At 45.4% G+C, this 27,114-nt stretch overlaps 1 protein-coding gene across 1 annotated transcript in view; it reads right to left on the reverse strand.

Moving 5' to 3' along the window:
- Positions 1-27,114, reverse strand: part of HDX (highly divergent homeobox) — a 202,972-nt gene that overhangs the window by 85,047 nt on the left and 90,811 nt on the right. The window contains 2 exon segments of the mRNA XM_030209754.1: positions 13,056-13,263; positions 21,871-22,017. Of these exon segments, the coding sequence (XP_030065614.1) occupies positions 13,056-13,263; positions 21,871-22,017 (355 nt within the window).

A 27,114-nucleotide genomic window follows, 5' to 3' on the forward strand; every position in this document is an offset into this window, starting at 1 on the left:
ATGTATTCATGTATTTATATTCCTCACTAAAACCAAGGCGGAGAATAAAAAGACATGAAAATTCAAACAAAAAACAAAGAAACAGACACACTACATAACTAAATACAAGCAGAATGGAACCAGATTTACTACCTGCAGGATCCTGGTGCCCCCACATGGCTGACAAAAAGAGCCCAGATAACGAAATGCACATCTAAATTACTCCTGAACTACAAATGCTACCTGCGTGTTAGTACCTGGACTAGGTAACCAAAGGAAATTTTTGGTTAAATAAATTTGCTTTCAGCCGTTTACTACATTTGCAATATCTGTAGGTCTGATTTCTGGGTTTGCAGGATTCCCATAGGGATGGACAAAGTTGCTGCATTTTTCCAGTGTAGTCAAAATCTATGACAATGCACGAGTGAGGCTTGGAATGAAGCTACTGGAGTGCTAGAATGAGGCTTGGAATGCCCAGAGAAACAGCTGGAACCCTAGACTGAGGCTTGGAACACTCGTCTGCTGAATAGTGAATACTGCTCAAAACAACCATTGTTTCCAGGAAGGAGGTGGGAGACTATTGGAAAGAAACAGGAAAGAAGTATGTTGGGTGGGGTTTTAAAGAAAGTCCCTGAGGGTATGGGTGGGAAGGAGGAGATTAAATTGAAGGTGGGGATGGAATGGATGTTAGAGGGTACGAAGGGATGGGTGAAATTTCTGTCCCCGTGCAACTCTCTATTCTGGACACTGGCAGAAGGTGGAAGGGAAAGAAGTAGAGGGGAGATGCTAGAAACCAAGATTCCCTCTAAGGTGCTCGACAGTCCTCCACCATGGTGCAGCAATATCATGTTTCAGTCACTAATGACAAGGGAAGTTCTGCAGGATTTCTGAAAACGATGGAGCTATAGATAATGCAGTTCAAAAGAGGGAGCTTGAAGACTATCGAGAAGTGAAATCTGAATGGATAGAAAGGCAGGAAAATAAATGATTGAAACGTGACCGATGTACAGAAATCATCCGATCACATTGGGTGCACCTCTTGAAGTCACTGGGGGTCTTCTGGGACATCGAGGAAAGAACTGCGGCCAAATTAAACTCCTCAATTGTGAGCTCAAAAAGAGCCCGCGGTCAAACTGAGGTTTGTGCTTCAGCCAAACTGGGCCTAGCATCTCGTGAAAAATAACGGAAATTAAGAGCCAAAAATACTAATGAAAATAAAGGGAAATTAAATAAGAGAAAGAATAAAAACAATACTAGCTGAGAAAAGGAAAACGATCTGCATGGAAGGCAAAAGATAGAGATACACACATTGAGAGAACACAAAACGCGTCCTCCCTGCTCCGTGGAAAATATGAGACCGAGGGATCCACACTTGGCCGGGAAGCAGGATGCGTGGTGGAATACTGCTAGAAAGTTCTTAGTCTCACTAGTCAGCATCCGCACCAGGCTCTGTTGGAAGCCATCACCCAGCTGTGAGAATACAAACGTCTGCTTGTCAGCATGAAGTTTCAATGTAGGGCTGGTGTTAGGGAGATACAACCAGTCCATTCCTTCTGAAGCCTCATGCCATAGGGGGCCCCAATTCTGCCCCAAACTCAAAAGAGGGTGCACAAAAACAGCCTTTCAATCTGTTTTTGTGCACCCTCTCAAATTTCTGCCCTTGGCCCCTGCACCTCCAAACATTGGCCTTGGTTTTATGTAAGGATCTGAGCTCAACAACAACAAAAAAATTTCATTTGCTACTGTGCAAAAATCATTTGTCCTATACTAAATTCAGTGTGCATATTCCAATTCCAAAGTCAGAATTGTTGTAACACGTCAGGAAATTTTGTTATGCATAAGTTTGCCCAAATGAATTAAGCACTTGGAAAGCATTGAATAATGTTTTACAGAACGAGTTTTACTCCAACAATTACATGATCTACATCAATGTTTTCATAGTAAACAGTAAATGAAAATGTAATGGAATAACAAAATTTCAAAAACGTCTTGTATTCCCAGTTTAAAAGTCTTACTTCAGCAAGGCCCAGTACTGTTAAAAGTGCTTCAGGCATCTGCTTTTGCGTTTGTGACCGGTCATATTTTCCTGCTGCAAAAACCAGCAGTAGTCCCCCATCATGTTAGGATTCCGGCGGCCTTGATATCTGGTCTCCATTGCAGAAATGTCTTTATGGAACCTCTCTCCATGTTCGTCACTTACGTGTCCCAAATTGGGTAGGAAAAAGTCAAGATGGGAATGTAAGAAATGCATTTTCAATGACATTTGGCAGCCAAGTTGTTCATATGCTTTAAGCATGTTGTCTACTAGTTCAGCATAGTTTTCAGCTCGTCTGTTCCCAAGGAAGTTTTGCACTACTAGCACAAATGCATCCCAAGCTGCAAGTTCCAGAGGGTTGAGTTTTGTTCTGAATGTATCAACATGCATTAGTTTGTTGATTTCGGGGCCAATAAAAATTCCAGCCTTTATTTTAGACTCAGGTTTCAGTGTGCTAAACATCTCCTTCAAATACTGGAAACCATTTCCATCAAGATCAAGTGCAAATACAAAATTTTTTATTAAACCAAATTTAATGTGAAGTGGTGGAAGATAAACTTGAAGTGGATCGACCAGTGATTTATGTTGTACATTGTACCGACCAACTGTATGCTCGAGAGAGGCCACTGTCTCATTTTGTAATGATTTTTGTCATCACAACTGTTCCATAGGCACAAGAAACATATGCTTCGTGTACCCTAACTGTAGGCCAAGCAAAAGTGCTACTACTTTCAGGTCAGCACAAATATTCCATTTATGTTCAGAGTATTTGATCATTTTCAAAATTAACTCCATAGAAGCATGGGTCTCTTTCATTCCAACCCCATGAGCCAATGGAACAGATGGTTTTTCATTACCATTGAGCAACAAGACAGCTTTGCTAGAGTCTATGAATAGCCTCCATTCAGCGGGAACATGTGTACCATCTAACTCCATCATAAGACCATTTACATCAGTACAGAAACAGACATCACTTTCCACTGCATAGTATGCAGCTAACTTGGTGTGTCGATGATGAAAGTGTGAAGTTGTGGTGCTTCGTTGTAGCAAATTCCATTCCCGAAGTCTAGAAGTTAGCAGTTCTGACTTTTCTTTAGATAATGACAGATCTCTTACCAGATCATCTAAATCTGATTGGCTCAGCAAGTGCGGCTGACCCGCCAGTTGTTCTGGATCAGGAAATACATCATGCCAATCAACATCTTCTTCTTCACCAGGATCAGAAGCGTCAGTTTCAATTGCCGTTCCTGCTGCGGGAGGGGCAGGCACTGGATTCTCTACATCGTGTGGTACTGGTTTAAGAGCAGACTCACAGTCAGGATACACAATTTGTGACTTGTTTCTCTTTGAATATCCAGCGATTTTAGTCATGCAAAAATAAGTCTGAATGGTGATTTTTCTGCTCATGCCAAACCATCAGCACTGCAAAAGCCATTCCTTTCCTTTTACCATTCAACCACTGCGTTAGCCCAGAGTAACACAGTGCAACAAACATGAGGTGCCCAGCTTTTATCTTGATCTCCAATTTAACAAAGTAATACTTGTAAGCAAGGCACACTCACTTTGTCAGATTCTTGCACTGATCAGTGTATTTGCCACATATGTAGCAGAAATTGTCCGGATCATTAACACATTTGTGTCTATCCATCTTGCCTTATATACTTACTGTTGACATCAGCCAATAGACCTGTCTGAGCGCGTCCGGGCATGTCCGTTGGAATATTTCCAATATATAATGCATTAATATTATAAGTGAATAGGCTTTGCATGTATAACTTAAAATCTAGACGTGTCAGGCAAATTCGGAGTTCATATTTGGAATCGGCGGGTTCAATTTAGTATAAATCACATGTTTTTCTCTCAGTAGCAAAATCATTGTTGCGTTAATCCATCCTACAGTGTAAGGTCCTTGTGTGAATTATGTGTGTTAGGCTGCTATGAAATAGCATATTTGTTCTGTAAGTCCTGAGTGACTTTTGTAGGATTCGGTATTACTTCACAATGTGCCCAGTATTGGAGAAAGTTTATGTTACCGAGATTTTATTTTTCTTTCTTGAAGTATGGGGAGTTCTGTGGGGAAAATGGCCTAGTTCTACCCTGCACCTATTGTTAGGGTGGTGGGGGAGGGGCTTCAATGGATATATAATATGCATTTACATTTAACACCATGATAGTCCAATGAGCCGGGGGGGGGGGGGGGGGGGGGGAGCAATTTTTTTTGTGTTACAAGACCCAGGCCCACATAATTTAACAGCTACAGTTTTTGCCAAGTAGAAACAGTAATTGCAAAGTTATTTTTTTTTTTCAATTATATAAACTGAGATTATAAATTGTTCTCTTTTTTTCTTGGGCATACCTGAGATCTAAGGGTCCTCTTACCAAGCTGCGGTAAAAGGATCCCTGTGGTGGCATCGGTGCATGGGTTTGCCGCACACTGAGGCCCCCTTTTATCGCAGCAGGTAAAAAAAAAAAAAAAAAGGAAATGAAAGTGTGGCCATTTCCCAGGGGAACCCTTATCACCACCTATTTAGGAGGCCGTAAGTGCTCTTGCACTAACCTGGCACTGCCTCATTACCATCAGTTAAGCCCCTGGCACTAGCCCCCCGCCCCCCAAATTACAACGCACCAGAAATGGTGTGCAGAGGGAGAAGGCACTAATGCTGGGCTCCTGCAGTAGAGCCAGTTTGCCACCTTTTACTAAAAGGGCCCTGAGGGGACCTCTCACTAGAGCCGAGGGGTCTTCCCTTTTGGTTGCCCTGCTGCTGATGGGACCCTGTCATTTCAGGCAGCAGATTGCTCCGAGTCACTCCTGAGAGGCATATCAGCAACCCTCACTTCCAAACTGGAATTTACGTGTACTGGATGCCAGTTACCACTATCAGACAGAGGTCCTTGGAGATGAAAGCACGATGCATAATTTATCAGTAAAGTAAATCTCATCTTTTGGCCATTGCAATTCCTTTCCCTTTCTGAAGGTGATGGCATTGTGCATGGTAACAAACCCGTTTGTTACCATGCACAATATATATAATTATGGGCTCCAAAGCATGTAAATTAATTTCACCCATAACGTCCTTTTAAGAATATCCCAGGAGATATTCCTAGTTATAAGACAGGCCAAGTTTCATACACAAAGTTCTAATGTGTAACTTCAGTGCACTCTCTTGCTCCTTTCTCCCTGTTTTAATGTTTTCTGGCTTTTGCTCCTTACTAAATTATGTGGAAACAATATAAAATTTTAGCAAAGTACCTAGAAGAACTCCTTTTATTGCTTCTACCCTGTATAATATGTGGCAATAATTCAAAATAATTACATTTTGAAGTGTATTTATAACTACTATAATCAATGTATGCATACTTTTTCTCTCCCTCAAATTTTTTTTTTACATTAATTTTGTTTCTCTGGGTGTTCTTCCCCCTACATGTTTAAATTATTTACAAAAAGCAAGGATTTACTAATAATTTATTTTATTTTCCATTCTTCTCTAAATACTTCCTAACATTCTATTTGCTTTTTTTTTTGGGCTACTGCACATTGAGCCAAGGATCGAAACATACTGCCTATGATTCCAGGATCCTTTTTCTGGGTGGTGACTTCCAGTATGGAATCCAATGTAGTGTGTAATTTATAGTTAGGACTGGATTTCCAGGGCAATGTCTCCAAATGGATTAATTTTGTACATACCTCACTCTTAAGCCAAGGTATGTGGAGTATGATCTTAGTCTCTCAAATTTACTTCTATTGCTCACCGCAGTACTTGCATTGTACCAAAGAGAGAGCATCCTTCTGGAGTTGACATGTATAGGCAACCTATCCAGGTGTGCCTGAAAACCTTTTATTCAACTATGTGACACCCAAAACAATAGCAAATATTTGCATCTTTGTCATATTTTCTTGGTCTCCAACTGCATTTCTTAGTACCTAATGTCTTTTCTCTCTCTTCATACAATTCACAGAGCATCAGTTGGGACTGATACCTCTGTGATCAATGTTGTTCTGGTATTCCTTTTATAACTATATTCAGTTTCTTTGCATGTAACTATTTTTAGCTTTCATTTTACTATATTCATTGAGAGCTCTTAAACAATTAATCAGGGAATTAGTGCAAGCTGTTAGCATACACCCATGTTAAGAGTAAATGTAGTGGCTTGACACATGAGCTAAATGACAAACATGGAATGGGGCAAGGAACGGGTGCAGTCTGCAGTAATACAATAAAACTGGCACCAACATTTATGTACCAATCACAAACGTATAATATTCAAATAATGGTACATACGTGCATGTGTGCACATACATGTATAAATGCTTAAAACCTGCCTAAGTGCTATTCTGTAAATACACACACACCTTACATAACTCCCCCAATACTATAAACTTGTATGCACAAAGCTGCTTGTGCAAGTTACAGAATGTTAGTTGAGTGCATAACGTAATAGCTTTATTAGCTGCTAATTGCCATTAATCTATTGGTTATAATTGAGTTTAATTGGTGCTAATTGGAACTGGGTGTGTAACTCCCATTAGTTGATATTCTATAAATTGCACATGCAAAATCCAGTGTGCGGACTTGGCAGGGGCATGCGCATGGGTTATAGAATACTAGCATTTATGCCAGCCACTGAGCTAGTGTGAGTGCTCATGCCTAAAGTTAGGTGCACAAATACAGACTTTGCTTCTATTTTATAATGGAAATTGCATTTCTTTTATACAATTTGCGCTCAGTGTTCATCATCCTGGCGCTTAGCTTTAGGCAATCTATAGAGAATTACCCCCAATGTGTATTTTGCAGGTAGGCGTACACATAGGCAGAGGCTGGGCAGGTATGCACATAAGTGTAGAATGCTATAAGTTACGCATGTTATCTTCAGCATTTAGTCTCACATGCTTATGCCAACTCTATGGCTGGATAAGTGCTCATGTCTACCCGCAAACATGCATATACAGTAAGGCACCGATTATCCAAACGCTGATCATCTGGATGTCCAATTATCCGGACCGGCATCACCCCCCAGTCTCCATTACCCATAGATAGTTGAAAAATTAAAATTGTTCACCAGAAGGATGTGGAACTGTCCGGAGGTGGATAGAAAGAAGCCTCTGCGAAGCTGCACTGTATCGCGAGGGCCTGCATGCCGTGTGTGGTTATATATACGTGCATGTGCATCACTATGAGGCTCACGCTACACAGCAGAGCTTTGCGGGGCCTTCTATCCAACTCCAGACAGTGCCGTATCCTTCTGGTAAGCAATTTTAATATTCCAAAGTTGTTTCCAATTATCTGGATTTATGATTATCCAGACCACCCCCTGCAAAGAATAGTCTGGATAATTGGCGTTGTAATACAGCCATTATGATAGTATTTTATAAAGGAAAGAAAGAAGGCGCTTGCTTTCCTTTATAGAATAGGTGCCCCATAGGCACCTCTGGGCACCTAAATACAGTACAGTCTCGATTATCTAACCTTCACTACTCTGATCATCTGACAGACCCCCGGTGACATCATTGTATGCCGTTAACAAGCAAGTAGTTTCTCTTCCCGTTATATAGCTTCACAAGGTGCAAGAAAGCCATGTTTTTGATCTGAGATCGTGCTTCTCTGCAAGGGAACCTTGCAGTGCAGTTGATATACCTTCATGCACCCCTTAAACAAGTTAAAAAGCGTGTGGTTTCTTTTCCTCTGTGATTTGAGCCCATGCTTCTACACATTAATTTTTGGATCTGAGACCACGCTTTTGCAGCGAAGAAACCATTTTTTGATTTGAGACCATGCTTTCATACATTAATTTTTTTTGATACATTGATTCTATGCAAGGGAATTTAAGCTGAGACCTTGCTTTTATAACATTACAGCATGGCAGCAATTTTTGGACCTGGGACCCTGCTTGTGCAGTGAAGGAACCATAGAAAAAAAACTTTAAGCTGAGACCTTGCTCTTACAGAATGGCAACAATTTTTGACCAGTAGAAAGAGGAAAAAAGTTGTTTTGTCTAAAGAGCAGAAACTATTGTAGAAAGGAACTGCTAAAGAAAGTGAACATTAAAGATAGTTTCAGCTGCTTTCCAGCCTGGGAACCATTTTTGATCTGAGACCGTGATTTTGCAGAACTTCTTAGAGCCGACATGCAGCACTGTGTGACTCGAAAGCCTGCTTTTCCTCCCAGGGATCCATTTTCGATCCGAGGCCATGCTTTTGCAGAAACAGAACCATGGTAAGACTCTTGTGTACAATGAGTTTTATGCAGTACTGTATTGTATGTCTACTATATTCCTGTTTGTTTCAGTTTTAGTTCTGCTGCCTTGATTTTTGCCTCACATTGGTTTTGAATGGAGAAGACATATCTTCTCAAGAAATGCATGGACTATTCCATATGCACTAATAGTTATCTTGCCAACCACTGTAAAACACAGCATCATACAACCTTGTAAATGTAATTGAATCAATGTAATCTCTAACAACTATTAAATGTAAGCCACATTGAACTGAAACTCATTTTTGGATAAAATTATGAATAAACAAACAAACAGTGATCTTGAGAAATGGGGCTCTGCTTGGTTCTACATATGCAGCTGATAAATAGGGTTTCTCTTGCTTGGTCCTGCACCTATACAGTAATCTGTTCATACTGTCTGCTGTACAATTGCTTTACTGTGTATACTGCTCTGTAATTGTGCTCAAATTGCCTGCTGTACAATTTTTCCATTTTTTGTCACTGCTGTTTATTATTAAAAATATTGTTTATTAATTAAAGAAGATACCCTATGTCCTTCATGCATAAAGCATGTTTTCCGTGCACTGTGAGGGGCTCTCATTGTTTTCCGTACTATTCAACTTTTCACTTACCTGACAATGGGCCGGTCCCAGTTACGTCAGATAATCAAGACTCTACTGTAAAAATACACTGTGCCCGGAAAAAAAAAAAAGTGAGCCCCTTAAACATTTTGCAACAACAACCTCTAACCTTCACCAAATTAATTACAATTTTACGTGCAAAAAGTGACATCTATTTACATCACTGATGCAAAATTACATAGGAATCTCTCTTCCCATTAAGAGATTTTTAATTTTTACAAACTGCTGTAACAAATCTCAGTTTCCAACATGATTCAAATTACTTATTTGCTGATGCCATCAGTGATCCACAAAAGAAAACATGGGAAAACTTACCACTCCAGAATGGGAAATTAAAACAATGAAAAGGAGTGTTCTAATTGAGCAGAAGTAGTGGATACCATGTAAGACTACTCAAAAAACTCCCAACATCAACAGGGAAACCTTTATCAAATAATCTAGCTTGGAGGCATCCATGGGTGTAGTTTGTTTCATTTGGGGGGGGGGGGGGGGGGGGGGGATATTAGCATATTCATTTGCATATGTATATGTGTGTATATATATGTAAATGAATATGCTAATATGGAGGAAGGAAGGCAGGGAGAAAGAGCTGGCTTTTTTGGGAATAACCATAATGAATATGTATGATCTCATACATATTCATTACGGTTATTACCAAAAAAACCAGTTCTTTCTCCCTTCCTTCCGCCTTACCCAGCACTCCCTTTTCCTCTCTAGTAGTATTTCCCCACCCCCCTTTCCCATACCATGCTAGTGTAGACCTTAGAAATGCATAAGCTCTATATGTAGATCCTTCAAGAGGTAGTGTGTCATGATTTAGGCTCTATACCCTTTCTAATGTTTTGGTGCCACCTCAGTTAAGGCCAACACACAATCTCTCCACTGCAAAACACTATACACAAACTTGTGCAAAAACACACTCAACCTTACCAAACCATTAACAGCATTAATTCCAAGGACAGGACGAGCAACAACCTTATGCGTGGAAAGGCAGCACTATAAATACACCGGGCTCTAAAACACCAATACATAACCTAGTGAAACAAACAAAAAAAAGGGCTGCAAATACTACACGCTAGGAGAATACTGCATCTTGATCACACATGAAAAGCACATTACACAACAGATATGAAGGCAAAATACTGAACTGGAAAGTTACCTCAAGAAGTCAGACTCAGCATGCAGCAATATCAGAAAAATTGAAACTTACATGCAAAATATCACAGATGAACATTTCCAAAAGCTGACATATTCCAATTAATAAATTCTGAATAAAATACTTTTTTTCTACCTTTGTCTGATCATTTAGTTTTTCTATTCGCTTTGGTCCCAGTGTCTTCTGTTTTATGCAGTGTCTTCTTTCCATTTGATATTTTTACACTCACTATGTCCACCATCCTCCTGTGTCCTTATGCATCCTGTCTACCATCTGTAGCCCTGTCCCTATCCTTCCTCCAGTTCCAGTATCTGCCCTCAAAGTGTTCCGATCCAGCCCTTAAATTCAGCAGTTTTCCCTCCATCCATATCCAGCATTTCTCCTCACTCCCCTCCCCTCAATCCTTGTGAATCTACTTTCTCTGTCTTCCCTCCCATCCATCCAAGTCCAGCATTTTTCCTCTCTCCCTTCCACTCCATCCATGTGCATCTCCTTCCTTTGTTTTTCCTTCCCTCCATCCTTGTCCAACATTTCTCCTCTCTTCCCTGCCCTCCATCCATGTCCAGCATTTCTCCTCTCTTCCCTCCATCCATGTGCATCTCCTTCTCCTTCCTGAGTTCCCTCCACTCCATCCATGTCCTGCAACTCTCCATTCTCCCCTGCCCCCTCCATTCATCCATCCATGTCCAGAAATTCTCCTCTCTCCCCTGCCCTCCCCTCCATCCATCCATGTCCAGCAACTCTCCTCTCTCCCCTGCCCTCTCCTCCATCCACCCATGTCCAGTAAATTTGCTCTCTCCCCTGCCCTCTCCATTATCTCCAGCAATTCTCCTCTCCCCTCCATCCACTCATATCCAGTAAATTTGCTCTCTCCCCTGCCCCCTCCATTCATCCATCTATGTCCAGCAATTGTCCTCTCTCCTCTGACCTCCCTTCCCTCCACATCCATCAATTCTCCTCTTCCCTTACATCCACGTCCAGCAATTCTCCTCTCCCCTGCCCTCCCCTCCAAGTCCAGCAATCTCTTCTCTCCCCCTGCCCTCACATCCATCTCCAGTGATTCTCCCTGCCCTACCTCAGTTCCCCAACAGCCTTCCTCTCCATTCTTACCTGCCCCCCCCCGTGTGTTTAAACCTTCTATTTTCCTCGCAGCGACGGCAGTGAAGCACACAACACAGCTGGCTTGCCTCAAGCCTTTCCCTTCCCTCGCACAGTGTCCCGCCCTCGCGGAAACAGGAAATACATCATCGCAAGAAGGCAGGACACTGAGGGAAGGGAAAAGGCTGGAGGCGAGCCCGCTGTGTTGTGTGCTTCACTGCCGTCGCTGTGAGGAAAATAAAAGGTTTCAATGCACGCGGGGGGGGGGGGGGGGGGGGGGGGGGCAAGGAAGGAACAAAGAGGAAGCCTGTCCGGGAGCTGAGGGCGGGAAGAGCTGCCTGCAGCGTTGCACCATCCCAAACTACGCCCATGGAGGCATCATATAGCAATTACATCACCTATGAGATCTCCTATAGCCCAAAGCTATTCCAGATCTGCAGCACTTCATATGTACTAATCATCTGCCTCCAATACTATAATGTATTTTTTTATTATTTTATTATAAACAATCTTTAAAGTTTTGTGTCAGTTAAGTCAGTTAGACTTTTAAAACTGCTTTAAAATTGTTTACAATAAAATAATTTTAAAAAGACATTATACCATTGGAGGCAGATGATTAGTACATATGAAGTGCTGCAGATCTGGATTAGCTTTGGGCTATAGGAGATCTCATAGCCAATATAATTGCTATATGATGCCTGCAAGCTAGATTTACATCAGAGAGTTTTCCCTGTTGATTAGGATTTTTTGAGTAGTCTTACATGGGTTCCACTACTTTTGCTCGATTACAACACTCCTTTGTTTCAATTTCTACATTATCAGTGATGTCATTCTGTTTATCAATGCACAATATTGTCAAAAGAACATCAAGTTTTAATTAAAATACTCAGAGCTGAAAAGAACATGGTGCTAAAAAATCAGACTGTTCAAGTTGACATTAACTGTGTTGGAAACTCTTAATTTTTGGGTAGCATTATTTAAAATTTGACATCTCAGTAGCATTAAGGTGGATATCTATGAAACCACACAGCATTGTCTGAAATGGATGTCACTTTGTGCTATAAAATTTTCATTCAGTGCAGGTTTGTGGTTGTTACTGCAAAATGTTTAAGGGGGGGGGGGGGCTCACTTTTTTCCCCCAGACACAGTATTTAATTAAAACCATATTTGAATGCTACTTTAGAGCAAATCAGCCTTTTCAACTCAGGTCAAAAGAGCAAGAGGTAGGTAGGAGAGAGGGAACATGGCACAGATCTTATTTTATAGTCATACCATGGTGAAAATCTCAGGCCAGTGTGAAACAAAAAAGGACAAAATAACATTTTCAGGAAAGCAAAAATAGAGGAGGTAGAAGCAGTAGTCTAGTACTTCAAGCAGTAAGTGAGAACCAGGGAAGCTAGGGTTCAAATCTCAACTGATCTCGGGCAAGTCACTTAACCTTCTAAAACCTCAAGTTTAAACTTAGATTATAATCTCTCCAGAGACAGGTACAAGCTTACTGGACCTGATTGTATCGCCCTGAACTACTGCTAAAAAGATGCAAGTTCAATCCAAATTAAACTGAATCCCCTCCTCCCCACCATAGGCTCCCAATGAGCCAAGAAATAAATGATATACAGTTGTGACCCCGTTTCCAAAGTGGGCATCTCCAGTACCATTTCTGCAAACTGTTGAAACATGGTGCTAGGTTTTTTTGCAAACGTAATGACAGGCAGAACAAAATATACCAAATGCATCATCCATTTCAAAAATGGTACTTCAGTGCATCGTATCATATCAATTTACATGATAAGTCTTTGCTTTCAAATTGCTTGCTTCAGAAAAAGTATTTAAACCTCTTAGGCAACCTTAGTGTAGCCCATACCCCATTTGGTGCACACAAGTAAGATGGAAGACACTGCAAAGAAATCATCAGCAGCTTGTCAGTGGAATACCTTGTGAGCTTTCCTCAGACAGGCAGATTGAAACTTCATCATTCCTATCATTGTCTTCTCCTGCATCGAGGGCAGTTTCCTCTCCTGGAGTAAGCAGTAAAGACGTGCTAGACTCCAGCTGATCAGAGAAGTCAGCAGGGCCACCCCGTGGCGGTGGGACCTCGATCCCCATCAAACGATACTTTCGCCTTCGGTTCCCAATCCAGGTCTTTTTGGATCACAATTATACAGAGACAGTACATGTTAGAAATAAATTACATCACCATGAGTGAGAATGCTGAAAGGAAGGAAAGAAAGCTGCTCTTAACAAGATAATCAGGAGAATAACTAAGATTAAGCCTTTTTCAGCCTCCCAAGTCAAACAGAAGGATTTTTCAGACAAGAGGCAATCTTTCAAATGCCTAGAAAGCGAATGCTACATACCTGTAGAAGGTATTCTCCGAGGACAGCAGGCTGATTGTTCTCACTGATGGGTGACGTCCACGGCAGCCCCTCCAATCGGAAACTTCACTAGCAAAGTCCTTTGCTAGCCCTCGCGCGCCCGCGCGCACCGCGCATGCGCGGCCGTCTTCCCGCCCGAAACCGGCTCGAGCCGGCCAGTCCAGTATGTAGCAAGACAATACACTTCAAGGGAAGACACAACTCCAAAGGGGAGGCGGGCGGGTTGGTGAGAACAATCAGCCTGCTGTCCTCGGAGAATACCTTCTACAGGTATGTAGCATTCGCTTTCTCCGAGGACAAGCAGGCTGCTTGTTCTCACTGATGGGGTATCCCTAGCCCCCAGGCTCACTCAAAACAACAACCATGGTCAATTGGGCCTCGCAACAGCGAGGACATAACAGAGATTGACCTAAAAAATTTACCAACTAACTGGGAGTGTAGCCTGGAACAGAACAACAGGGCCCTCGGGGGGTGGAGTTGGATCCTAAAGCCCAAACAGGTTCTGAAGAACTGACTGCCCGAACCGACTGTCGCGTCGGGTATCCTGCTGCAGGCAGTAATGGGATGTGAATGTGTGGACAGAAGCCCACGTCGCAGCTTTGCAAATTTCTTCAATGGAGGCTGACTTCAAGTGGGCTACCGACGCAGCCATGGCTCTAACATTATGAGCCGTGACATGACCCTCAAGAGCCAGCCCCGCCTGGGCGTAAGTGAAGGAAATGCAATCTGCTAGCCAATTGGATATGGTGCGTTTCCCTACAGCCACTCCCCTCCTATTGGGATCAAAAGAAACAAACAATTGGGCGGACTGTCTGTGGGGCTGTGTCCGCTCCAGGTAGAAGGCCAATGCTCTCTTGCAGTCCAATGTGTGCAGCTGACGTTCAGCAGGGCAGGAATGAGGACGGGGAAAGAATGTTGGCAAGACAATTGACTGGTTCAGATGGAACTCCGACACGACCTTTGGCAGGAACTTAGGGTGAGTGCGGAGGACTACTCTGTTGTGATGAAATTTAGTGTAAGGGGCCTGGGCTACCAGGGCCTGCAGCTCACTGACTCTACGAGCCGAAGTAACTGCCACCAAGAAAATGACCTTCCAGGTCAAGTACTTCGGATGGCATGAATCCAGTGGCTCAAAAGGAGGTTTCATCAGCTGGGTGAGAACGACATTGAGATCCCATGACACTGTAGGAGGCTTGACAGGGGGCTTTGACAAAAGCAAACCTCTCATGAAGCGAACAACTAAAGGCTGTCCTGAGATCGGCTTACCTTCCACTTGGTAATGGTATGCACTGATTGCACTAAGGTGAACTCTTACGGAGTTGGTCTTCAGACCAGACTCAGACAAGTGCAGAAGGTATTCAAGCAGGGTCTGTGTAGGACAAGAGCGAGGATCTAGGGCCTTGCTGTCACACCAGACGGCAAACCTCCTCCAATGAAAGAAGTAACTTCTCTTGGTGGAGTCTTTCCTGGAAGCAAGCAAGATGCGGGAGACACCCTCTGGCAGACCCAAAGAGGCAAAGTCTACGCCCTCAACATCCAGGCCGTGAGAGCCAGGGACTGGAGGTTGGGATGCAGAAGAGCCCCCTCGTCCTGCGTGATGAGGGTCGGAAAACACTCCAATCTCCACGGTTCTTCGGAGGATAACTCCAGAAGAAGGGGGAACCAGATCTGACGCGGCCAAAAAGGAGCAATCAGAATCATGGTGCCTCGGTCTTGCTTGAGTTTCAACAAAGTCTTCCCCACCAGAGGGATGGGAGGATAAGCATACAGGAGGCCCTCCCCCCAATCCAGGAGGAAGGCATCCGACGCCAGTCTGCCGCGGGCCTGAAGCCTGGAACAGAACTGAGGGACCTTGTGGTTCACTTGAGATGCGAAGAGATCCACCAGGGGGGTGCCCCACGCCTGGAAGATCTGTCGCACTACACGGGAATTGAGCGACCACTCGTGAGGTTGCATAATCCTGCTCAACCTGTCGGCCAGACTGTTGTTTACGCCTGCCAGATATGTGGCTTGGAGCACCATGCCTTGACGGCGAGCCCAGAGCCACATGCTGACGGCTTCCTGACACAGGGGGCGAGATCCGGTGCCCCCCTGCTTGTTGACATAGTACATGGCAACCTGATTGTCTGTCTGAATTTGGATAATTTGGTGGGACAGCCGATCTCTGAAAGCCTTCAGAGCGTTCCAGATCGCTCGCAACTCCAGAAGATTGATCTGTAGATCGCTTTCTTGGAGGGACCACCTTCCTTGGGTGTGAAGCCCATCGACATGAGCTCCCCATCCCAGGAGAGACGCATCCGTGGTCAGCACTTTTTGTGGCTGAGGAATTTGGAAGGGACGTCCCAGAGTCAAATTGGAGCAAATCGTCCACCAATACAGGGATTCGAGAAAACTCGTGGACAGGTGGATCACGTCCTCTAGACCCCCAGCGGCCTGATACCACTGGGAGGCTATGGTCCATTGAGCAGATCTCATGTGAAGGCGGGCCATGGGAGTCACATGAACTGTGGAGGCCATGTGGCCCAGCAATCTCAACATCTGCCGAGCTGTGATCTGCTGGGACGCTCGCACCCGCGAGACGAGGGACAACAAGTTGTTGGCTCTCGCCTCTGGGAGATAGGCGCGAGCCGTCCGAGAATCCAGCAGGGCTCCGATGAATTCGAGTTTCTGCACTGGGAGAAGATGGGACTTTGGGTAATTTATCACAAACCCCAGTAGCTCCAGGAGGCGAATAGTCATCTGCATGGACTGCAGGGCTCCTGCCTCGGATGTGTTCTTCACCAGCCAATCGTCGAGATATGGGAACACGTGCACCCCCAGCCTGCGAAGCGCCGCTGCTACCACAGCTAGGCACTTTGTGAACACCCTGGGCGCAGAGGCGAGCCCAAAGGGTAGCACACAGTACTGGAAGTGGCGTGTGCCCAGCTGAAATCGCAGATACTGTCTGTGAGCTGGCAGTATCGGGATGTGTGTGTAGGCATCCTTCAAGTCCAGAGAGCATAGCCAATCGTTTTGCTGAATCATGGGGAGAAGGGTGCCCAGGGAAAGCATCCTGAACTTTTCTTTTACGAGATATTTGTTCAGGGCCCTTAGGTCTAGGATGGGACGCATCCCCCCTGTTTTCTTTTCCACAAGGAAGTACCTGGAATAGAATCCCAGCCCTTCTTGCCCGGATGGCACGGGCTCGACCGCATTGGCGCTGAGAAGGGCGGAGAGTTCCTCTGCAAGTACCTTCTTGTGCTGGAAGCTGTAAGACTGAGCTCCCGGTGGACAATTTGGAGGTTTTAAGGCCAAATTGAGGGTGTATCCCTGCCGGACTATTTGCAGAACCCACTGGTCGGAGGTTATGAGAGGCCACCTTTGGTGAAAAGCTTTCAACCTCCCCCCGACTGGCAGGTCGCCCGGCACGGACACTTGGATGTCGGCTATGCTCTGCTGGAGCCAGTCAAAAGCTCGCCCCTTGCTTTTGCTGGGGAGCCGCGGGGCCTTGCTGAGGCGCACGCTGCTGACGAGAGCGAGCGCGCTGGGGCTTAGCCTGGGCCACAGGCTGTCGGGAAGGAGGATTGTACCTACGCTTGCCAGAAGTATAGGGAACAGTCTTCCTTCCCCCGAAAAATCGTCTACCTGTAGAGGTAGAAGCTGAAGGCTGCCGGCGGGCGAACTTGTCGAATGCGGTGTCCCGCTGGTGGAGAGACTCTACCACCTGTTCGACTTTTTCGCCAAAAATGTTGTCCGCACGGCAAGGCGAGTCCGCAATCCGCTGCTGGAGTCTATTCTCCATGTCGGCGGCACGCAGCCATGAGAGCCTGCGCATCACCACACCTTGAGCAGCGGCCCTGGACGCAACATCAAAAGTGTCATAAACTCCTCTGGCCAGGAATTTTCTGCACGCCTTCAGCTGCCTGACCACCTCCTGAAAAGGCTTGGCTTGCTCGGGGGGAAGAGCATCAACCAAGCCCGCCAACTGCCGCACATTGTTCCGCATGTGGATGCTCGTGTAGAGCTGGTAAGACTGGATCTTGGACACGAGCATAGAGGAATGGTAGGCCTTCCTCCCAAAGGAGTCTAAGGTTCTAGCGTCTTTGCCCGGGGGCGCCGAAGCATGTTCCCTAGAACTCTTAGCCTTCTTTAGGGCCAGATCCACAACTCCAGAATCATGAGGCAACTGCGTGCGCATCAGCTCTGGGTCCCCATGGATCCGGTACTGGGACTCGATCTTCTTGGGGATGTGGGGATTACTTAATGGCTTGGTCCAGTTCGCAAGCAATGTCTTTTTCAGGACATGGTGCAAGGGAACAGTGGACGCTTCCTTAGGTGGAGAAGGATAGTCCAGGAGCTCAAACATTTCAGCCCTGGGCTCGTCCTCCACAACCACCGGGAAGGGGATGGCCGTAGACATCTCCCGGACAAAGGAGGCAAAGGACAGACTCTCGGGAGGAGAAAGCTGTCTCTCAGGAGAGGGAGTGGGATCAGACGGAAGACCCTCAGACTCCTCGTCAGAGAAATATCTGGGATCTTCCTCTTCCTCCCACGAGGCCTCACCCTCGGTGTCAGACACAAGTTCACGGACCTGTGTCTGCAACCTCGCCCTGCTCGACTCTGTGGAGCCACGTCCACGATGGGGGCGTCGAGAGGTAGACTCCCTGGCCCGCATCGGCGAAGCTCCCTCCGCCGACGTAGTCGGGGAGCCTTCCTGGGAGGTGGCCGCGGTCGGCACCGCACGCGGTACCGACGTCGGGGACCTCAACCTGGGCGATGGGCCAGCCGGCGCCACGCTCGACGGTACCGGAGGCGCAAGCACCGCCGGTACCGGAGGGTTAGGGCGCAACAGCTCTCCCAGAATCTCTGGGAGAACGGCCCGGAGGCTCTCGTTTAGAGTGGCTGCGGAGAAAGGCTGAGAGGTCGATGCAGGCGTCGACGTCAGAACCTGTTCCGGGCGTGGAGGCTGTTCCGGGCTGTCCAGAGCGGAGCGCATCGACACCTCCTGAACAGAGGGTGAGCGGTCCTCTCGGTGCCGATGCCTGCTGGGTGCCGAATCCCTCGGCGACCCAGAGCTCTCGGTGCCGACACGGGGAGGAGACCGGTGTCGATGCTTCTTCGATTTCTTCCGAAGCATGTCACCGGAGCTCCCCGGCACCGACGAGGAGGACGTCGAATCCATCCGTCGCTTCCTCGGGGCCGAGACTGAAGAAGGTCGATCTCGGGGGGGCTGTACCGCAGGAGCCCTCAGGGTAGGAGGAGACCCACCCGAGGGCTCACCGCCACCAGCAGGGGAATGGACAGCCCTCACCTGCACTCCACCCGATGCACCACCGTCCGACGACATCAGCAGACGAGGTCCTGGTACCACCGACGTCGATGCAGCTATCCGATGTCTCGGCGCCGATGCAGAGGCCCGATGCCTCGATGCACTCGATGCAGGGGCGGCCGAGGAAGATGGTCTGGACGCTGACGACGTCGATGCACTCGAAGATCCCGGTGCCGATGCCGACGAAGAGCCCGAGAACAACACGTTCCACTGGGCTAGTCTCGCTACCTGAGTCCGCCTTTGAAGCAGGGAACACAGACTACAGTTCTGAGGGCGGTGCTCGGCCCCCAGACACTGAAGACACGACGAGTGTCGATCAGTGAGCGAGATAACCCGGGCGCACTGGGTGCACTTCTTGAAGCCGCTGGAAGGCTTCGATGTCATGGGCGGAAAAATCACGCCGGCGAAATCAAAAGCCGAAATGGCGAAATTTGGAGCACCAAAATTTAGAGGGAGAAAAAAATCTCGACCGAGGCCGAAAAGAGGCCTACCCCGACGACGAAAGAAAACTTACCGGGGCAAAAAAGCTAGAAGTACGGGGAGGATTTACACGAAACCCGGCGAGGGGTTTCCGGAGCACTTCCCGACTAGGACAAAGCTTTCCCGAAGGAAAAAAACACGTTCAAAACAAATTGGACGCGCGAGGTCGACTTTCCGGGGCTCGACACGGCGAAAACACGACCGTACCGAGTGCGGACAAAAGAAGACTGGCCGGCTCGAGCCGGTTTCGGGCGGGAAGACGGCCGCGCATGCGCGGTGCGCGCGGGCGCGCGAGGGCTAGCAAAGGACTTTGCTAGTGAAGTTTCCGATTGGAGGGGCTGCCGTGGACGTCACCCATCAGTGAGAACAAGCAGCCTGCTTGTCCTCGGAGAATAAAAGTTAAATAAAATTTGTCCTATTGTTCAAATGTTGCCATTACAGGTGTGTGCAAATTTTCAAACATATCCAATGGTTTCTTCCTTGAATCAGTCTTGGTGTGCTTATAGTAAAATATTTTGGTTTAGCTTTTAATTTCAATGTCACTGTCAGCACAAAGCAATTTTTGTATTTTATCTCGAAATAAAGTAAGGTGCCATAATCCTGGATGAACAGGAACAACCTTGATCACTTAAAACTAATTAAAGGCTATTGATATCTAGCTTCCAAGTAGGCAACATTAATTATTCACATTTCCTACTAGGACAGTGGTTCCCAAACCTGATCCTGAAGGCACCTCAGCCAGTCAGGATTTTGGAATATTCATAATAAATATTCATGAGAAAGATTTGCATGCAATGGAGGCAGTGCATGCAAATATCTCTCATGAATATTCATTGTGGATATCCCAAAAATCATGAGACTGTTTTGCATGCACTGAAGACTGATCTCATACATATTCATTATGGATATGCTGAAATTGTGTGTGGGGTCCCCAGGACAGGTTTGGGAAGAACTGCAATAAACTAATTTCAAAAGGCTGTTTATACTAGAATTTGACTAACATAACCAAACGCTTAACAGTTTAGGGTCATATACTTTAGATGATGTGAAAGAACCACACTATAAAAAGAGATGGTTCGCTGATTTTTATTTTGCATTGGAATTGCCAGTTATAAATAGCAGGGGTGTTGAACTGCAATCCTGGAGGGCCATGAGCTAATCTACTTTTTAGGCTGTATCTAATGAATATGCACAAGATGTGTTTGTTTACTACCACATTTTCAATACCTTCCTCTCTCCCTCTTTTACAAAGCCGCACTAGTGGTTGCCGGTGAGGTAGTGCTGCAGGCTTAGTACAGTGTTGGGGTGGAGGAGGTTGTATGATATAGAGCAGTTTACAATAAGAAAATGAGAAAAAAGTAATCAAGGAGGGGAAAAAATAGTGCTGTATTGTGATTAAAGGTATGTTATTTACTTTTCCCCCACTGCAGCTTTAATCCCATGATTAATCAGGATTACAACTTTTAAATGACTTACAGCCCTAAAAAAAATTAAAGAATAAAAAGTAATTAAAAGATAATATAAATTGAAAAATTACAAACAGAAAAATCTAAAATAGTATGCAGAAGAGCTATAAACAGCCTTACAGTTTTCACAGCCTACTTCAGAAAAGCAAGCCTAAAAAGAAGAAAAAGTAGACAGTCAAGTAACAATTACAAGGATAACACGAGAGAAAAATTAGAAAACAGAGCCAAATGCTGCATCCAGCTCCAACGACAGCCTTACTCACAGCTAAAGGCAACTGAAAAAGAGTAAGTCTTTCAAACAGATTTAATTTTCTGCAAAGATGTTTCTAAACATAGATACTTAATACATTCCACAAAAGAAGAGCAACAATGAAAAAATAAAACTGTCTACAGTGCAATCAAGCCTCGCTCATGAGAAAGATAGAACTGTTAACAATTTGTCATCATGGGAACACAGTTTTTACTGGAAAATAATGTCTGAGAGACAAAAAAGCTGACTTGCCTTGAGATCTTAAGGGTTAAGAAATGTAATTCTAAATTGAAGGCGCAGCCAATGACCTTCTAACAATAAAGGAGGCAGATCACATTTCTTAGCAATCCTAATTGCTGCACATTTCTGGAGAAACCTAATTGCCGAGTCTTCAAATAACATGCACTGTGAGACTTACAATCAAGGCAGTACATACAAATCTCTAGCTGATTTGCAACCCTCCAGGACTGCAGGTTTGGCACCACTTTGGGGTGGGGGGGGGGGGGGGGGGGGTGGGGGGAGGTGTAGAAGCATCTGGTACCAGTATTTTAGATAATAGACAAATTCTAACCTGCAAAGAATGTGCCTGATCTAATTTCTTACTGGGATACACTGAAGTGCTGCTTTCTCTTTGTGCTGATCAATACAACTCAGTCTCTCACCTGAGGGTTTGCAGCTATATATAGCTACAGAGACAGAATGAGGAAGTAGCTCCCTATGCAGCTATTTATTACGCTTACCACGTGAAATCTATTTTGGGATACCCTTTGAGCCTTAGCACCACTATGTACTGCATGGAATTTTAAAAGGGTCCTTTGTCACTTCCATTGTGACAGGCTAAAATAGGACTTGCAAATCCATCTCTCTTACCCGCACTATTTCACAGTCCACATTTAATTCCGCAGCAACAGCTTCTATTTTTTCCCTGCAGACAGAGCCCAGGCTGGTCATGCCCTTGTCCCAGTATTTCTTCAGCATAGCCACGTCACGGTCACTGAATTGTGTACGGTCCTGTAGCTGTGAAGAAGAAAGTAGTGATAGAATGATTTAAAAGAGAAAAGGAAAGGGGTTGAGATTTGATATGCCGCTTTTCTGCGGTTACAATCAAAGCGGTTTACATATTATATACAGCTACCTGGGGCAACGAAGGGTTAAGTGACTTGCCCACAGTCACAAGGAGCTGCAATGGGAAATGAACCCAGTTCACCTGGATCTCAGACCACTGCACTAGCCATTAGGCTACTCCTCCACTCCGAGGCTTAACATTATATCAATTTGCTGAAAATGAAAACAAAACCACACCCCCCCCCAATTAAAAAAAACAAATTTCATTTTAAAAAGTCAAACAAAAATCCAACAAAACAGAAGTTATTTGCCATCATTTGTCTATTCTTTTCTCCTTTGTGAACATGCTGGCTAACAAATTCAGCACTGATCAGTCAGTCTTCCTATCAGTGTTCGAAATAAAAGATAAATGATTATTGCTAGGAATCTTTTCACTTGTTTTCCATCATACAATGGTTGTATGAAAAGAACATAACATGATTTATTGTTAGGAACATGCAATTGGGAGTTCTCAAGGAAGACATTGAGGGTACTCCCCCCCCCCCCCCCCCCCCCAGAAAGATATGCTGCTTACAGTCAGGACTGCTTTTACCTGCAGGCAAAAATGGCTGCTGCCCCAGGGCCCTGCATTAGGGGAGGCCCACAGTTAAATTCAGCATGGAATGCAAGGCAGCCAGTGTTGCTGCTGTAACTATTAAAATAATCTTTGCTTTTGCTCCGGTCTTCTCTAATGCTGGCTATGACCCCTGACCGCAAATATTAAAACTGCCCCGTTACCAAATCCCATTGCCAATTGCTCATTGTCTCCTTTTCTGTGGCTTTAGTGCAACTGTAGTGTTTTCATTGAGGCAGTGCTGTGGCAGTCACTCGCAATGCTGCACAGTAAGGAAGTTACAATAAAGGCAGAACTGAAGTGGCAAGTATGCACATGCTCAGTAGCTCACAAGACACAGCTCCTGCAGTTGCTTGCTTCTGTGTAAAAAAGTGAAGCTCATGTTCCTATGGACTGTAGGAAAAGCGAAGCTTATGTTCCCATGTAATGTATCAATATGTATCAGAAGGAATGGATCCTAAGGAACTTAGACGAGATTGGGTGGCAAAGCCGGTGGCGGGAGACGGAGATGGTGCTGGGCAGACTTATACAGTCTGTGCCAGAGCCAATGGTGGGAGGCGGGACTGGTGGTTTGGAGGCGGGGATAGTGCTGGGCAGACTTATACGGTCTGTGCCAGAACCGGTGGTGGGAGGCGGGGCTGGTGGTTGGGAGGCGGGGATAGTGCTGGGCAGACTTATACGGTCTGTGCCCGGAAAAGGACAGGTACAAATCAAGGTAAGGTATATGCAAAAAGTAGCACATGTGAGTTTATCTTGTTGGGCAGACTGGATGGACCGCACAGGTCTTTTTCTGCCATCATCTACTATGTTACTATGTGGGCTGGGCACATGGAGATAGGCATGAGCATAGCATTTCAGCCTGCATGCATGGTGTGGGCAGCAGGAGTTCGCAGTTATTATTGTGTGAAAGAGAGAGGAGTTCTATCCTGGGGTGCCCACTCCTTCCCCAGTACAAACCGCTGCAAAGTACAGCCTGAACAGTAGAAAGAGACCAAGCAATGAAAGAGGTTTGTTTGTTTTTTCAAATCACCTCTCTGCATTCTGGTTTTTTTGGTGACAGGGGTGTGAACTAGTGGTACCTTGGTAAACTTGCACAGAATTCCCCACTCCCACAGAATGCAAAGAAGTCTGCACTTGCTGTGCAGAGTTCTGCAAAGTTGCTATTAGCTGCTTCCCCCCCACCCCCAACTCCCACAGAGCTTGCCAGGCAGTAGGTGGTGGAAGCAAACTGCTGCACATCAGGTCACATCCTCCTTCTTTACCTGCTCAGACCCAACTGTGTTTATGATCTGCGCAATTCACATACACAGTCCTGTCTAAACCAACAGAGGTGAAGGAAGTGACCCAGTGGAAAGCAGTTTTCTTCCTCCTCCTGGGCGATCTCTGTGAGGGGAGGGGGAAAAGCAACTGATGCCAGCTGAATGTGCCCTGGGGAGGGTATAAGGGGGCAAGCAGAGCAAGTTGCATGTGCCCTGGGGAAGGTATGGGCAGCAAAAGATGAGTGTGTACTACTGGGGTAGGGGCAAGACAAGCCAAGTATGTGCCATTGGTGTTGGGGGGGAGGGGGGATCAAGCTTAAGGGTATGCTACGGGAATGGTGGGAGACAGAGAAGGATAGCTGGGATGAACAAGAGAAAGGATGGAAGGTGGGGATACTGCATGCAGAAGAAAACTTTGGGGTCAGAATTAGGATCTTGATGGTAGTTAGAGGGAGAGGGAACTGGAACTGGGGAGGCTGGAGACTGAGGAGGGAAAAGGCAGGAGGGAATTTCAGGCCTTATGATGGAGGAAATCTGTGCAAAATATTATGCACAGAATTTCCAAAAACTGTGTGAAGAATTCCCCCAGGAATAGTATATAATATATAACAGAATTCTTTAGAAATTTTCAAAAAGCACCGACTCACACGTATAACCAAATCAGCTTGTAATAAGCCAACACTTTGGATTTTTTATTCCATTTTTCTCAATGCCCCTTATAAGTTAGGGTATGCCATACTATGTGGTTTCATCTGCTAAGTAAACAAAAATGTTAGATTATCTCAGAAACAAATCAGCAAAAGATGTTTTTATGTAGCATGTGATGATTATACATGTCAGAGTGGTTTCTCTTTATAGCCTTATTCCTATGGCACTGGATACGAACATACTTATTAATTACTCTGTTGTATGCATTTGTTGTATACTCTTTTTGTTTGCACTGTGGTTTGTAACAAGATAATTTTGCTATGTATATGCATGTTTTTTGATAGTTTCTAAAGGATGCCATTATATAGGAGAATTTATAGTTTATTAGAATTTCATATACCACTAAGCCTGGGCACAGGTTCAGGTGGTTTACAATCATAAAAGCTACAAGGTTTAACTAAAGGTTACTCACTCTAGACCCAACAATTCAACTCAAAAGACAGCCCCATCTCTCACCAGTGAATGGGAACTCAAGGAAGGAGGGGAGTAGGGGTCTAGGGGTATCAGCAGCTAAGTGGAGAAAAAGAGAAAATTTGGTCTTATGTAGGGAAAGGAAGAGAAGGCAGCAGATAAGTAGGAATCTAGACAAAATATGAGACAACCAAGTCAGAAAAATAGAATTTTACTTTCAGTTTAATGACTGGAATGTGTTAACCACTAAATGCGCACTTCATATACTTGAATTTTATATAAGAAAAATATTTATTGTATGCTAGTGACACATTACAGGCAGAGCCTGGTATCTTGGGGTCTCCATTTAAGTGCAGTCCTGTCTCTGCATTTGTATTTGGACTGTAGATTTGATCATTCACTTTTTCCAAATCAAAGCTCAAGGTGAGTTAGATTCATGTAAACAAGCTGGTTACCTACGCAAGTGAGCTTAGAATCTATGTGTGTAACCGACTTGAGAAATTCTGCTAGTGTGCATTTGGTATATGGGCATCTCTAGCATTCTGGTTTATTCTTTCATAATATTTTTCATAGATGGATTATTGCTGTTTGAGTCTTTGCCAGTTTTTACTGTTTAGGTATGGCAGGTTTTCTATAAGATTTCCAAGTATCTTTTTTTGTAGGGTCTTTTATTACTTCACTAGCCGTTGAGCCCGTTAAAACGGGCTAGTATGGGGTTTTTCCAAGCCCCCCCCCCCCGAGGTCACCGCCGCCGCCACCCCTCCACCCTGCCCGGGCCCTCTCTTCGTTATTGAACTTACGTCACCGAAACGCAGCACGCAGACAGGGTTGCCAGAGCTCCCGTCGGCCTTCGTTCTCTGCCTTTGTCCCGCTCTCGTGTGACGTAAAGTCGGCGAGGGCGGGACACAGGCAGGGAAGGCCGACGGGAGCTCAGCTGATCTGCCTGCTGCATGTTGGTGATGTAAGTTCAATACCGAAGAGAGTGCTCGGGCCGGGTGGGGGTGGTGGCAGCGACCTTGGGAGGGGGAGCGGTAGCGACATCGGCGGTTCCCTCCCTCCCCTTCGCGCAGTTTCCCTCTCTGTCATCACGTATTGACGCGGGGGTGGGACAGAGAGGGAAGTCTCTACTGCGCATTTGCGGGTGAGTACGGTCACTCGCCATTTATATGTTTGATATCATGCCTGGTAGTGGAGAGGTTTTTTGCTGCAGTTACCAAGGTGACATCAGAATCTGAATATTTTTTTCCCCATGATGAGTAATAAGGAGAAACATCCTAGTTCTATCAAGTCTGCTCTGTGTTCACTAGTTTGAGGGAGTTTTTGTGAATGTAGGATGTGATTACTGAACTGGAGCTGCAGGTTTTATACTGAGGTTCTGGAATCTATGCAAGATGGAACAGAGTTCACTTGAATACAGGGGTAAATTAAAATGCTTAATGTTTCCAGGGCTATTTGTCATCTTTATATCAGTGGTGTAGCCAGACAGCCGCGGTCCAGCTCTGCATGTCTGCAGTGGAGCCGCACGGCGCCACGTCCGTCAGCATGCTGCCGCTACACGACTGCTTCCTTCTGGCTGGCCTCACCTTCTCCGATACTCTTTATGAAGAGGCGGGGCCAGCGCAGAGGAAGCACTCGTAGCAGCGTGCAGATGGCCCCGGCGCCGCATGGTTCCGCTGAAGCAGCGGAGCTAACACCGCTGTCGGACAGGGATGACAGGGGAGGGAGCAAGGAGGAAACAAAATCTGCAGCGCACTGTTGGGTGGCTGGGAGGAGGGAAAGCTGAAGTTGCGGTTTGGTTGTCTATTAGGTGCACCGTTGCTGGGTGGGCCCAGGCCCATCCAGGCCCACCCGTGGCTACGCCCCTGCTTTATATTAGCTATCTCAAAATGTTTAATATGACAAAATAAAACATTTAAAGATGAATGTGCCTTAAGGTGCTTCAGCATTTCCTGGATTTGTGATCTGGGGGAGGGGCAATGTAGGAAATAAAAGGGGGGACCATCCACAAAATATTATTCAGTGCCCCATTGGTGGTTAAAGTGGCACTGCAGATACTAA

Source organism: Microcaecilia unicolor, chromosome 7, assembly GCF_901765095.1.
Source record: "Microcaecilia unicolor chromosome 7, aMicUni1.1, whole genome shotgun sequence".
NCBI classification, from domain to species: Eukaryota; Metazoa; Chordata; class Amphibia; order Gymnophiona; family Siphonopidae; genus Microcaecilia; species Microcaecilia unicolor.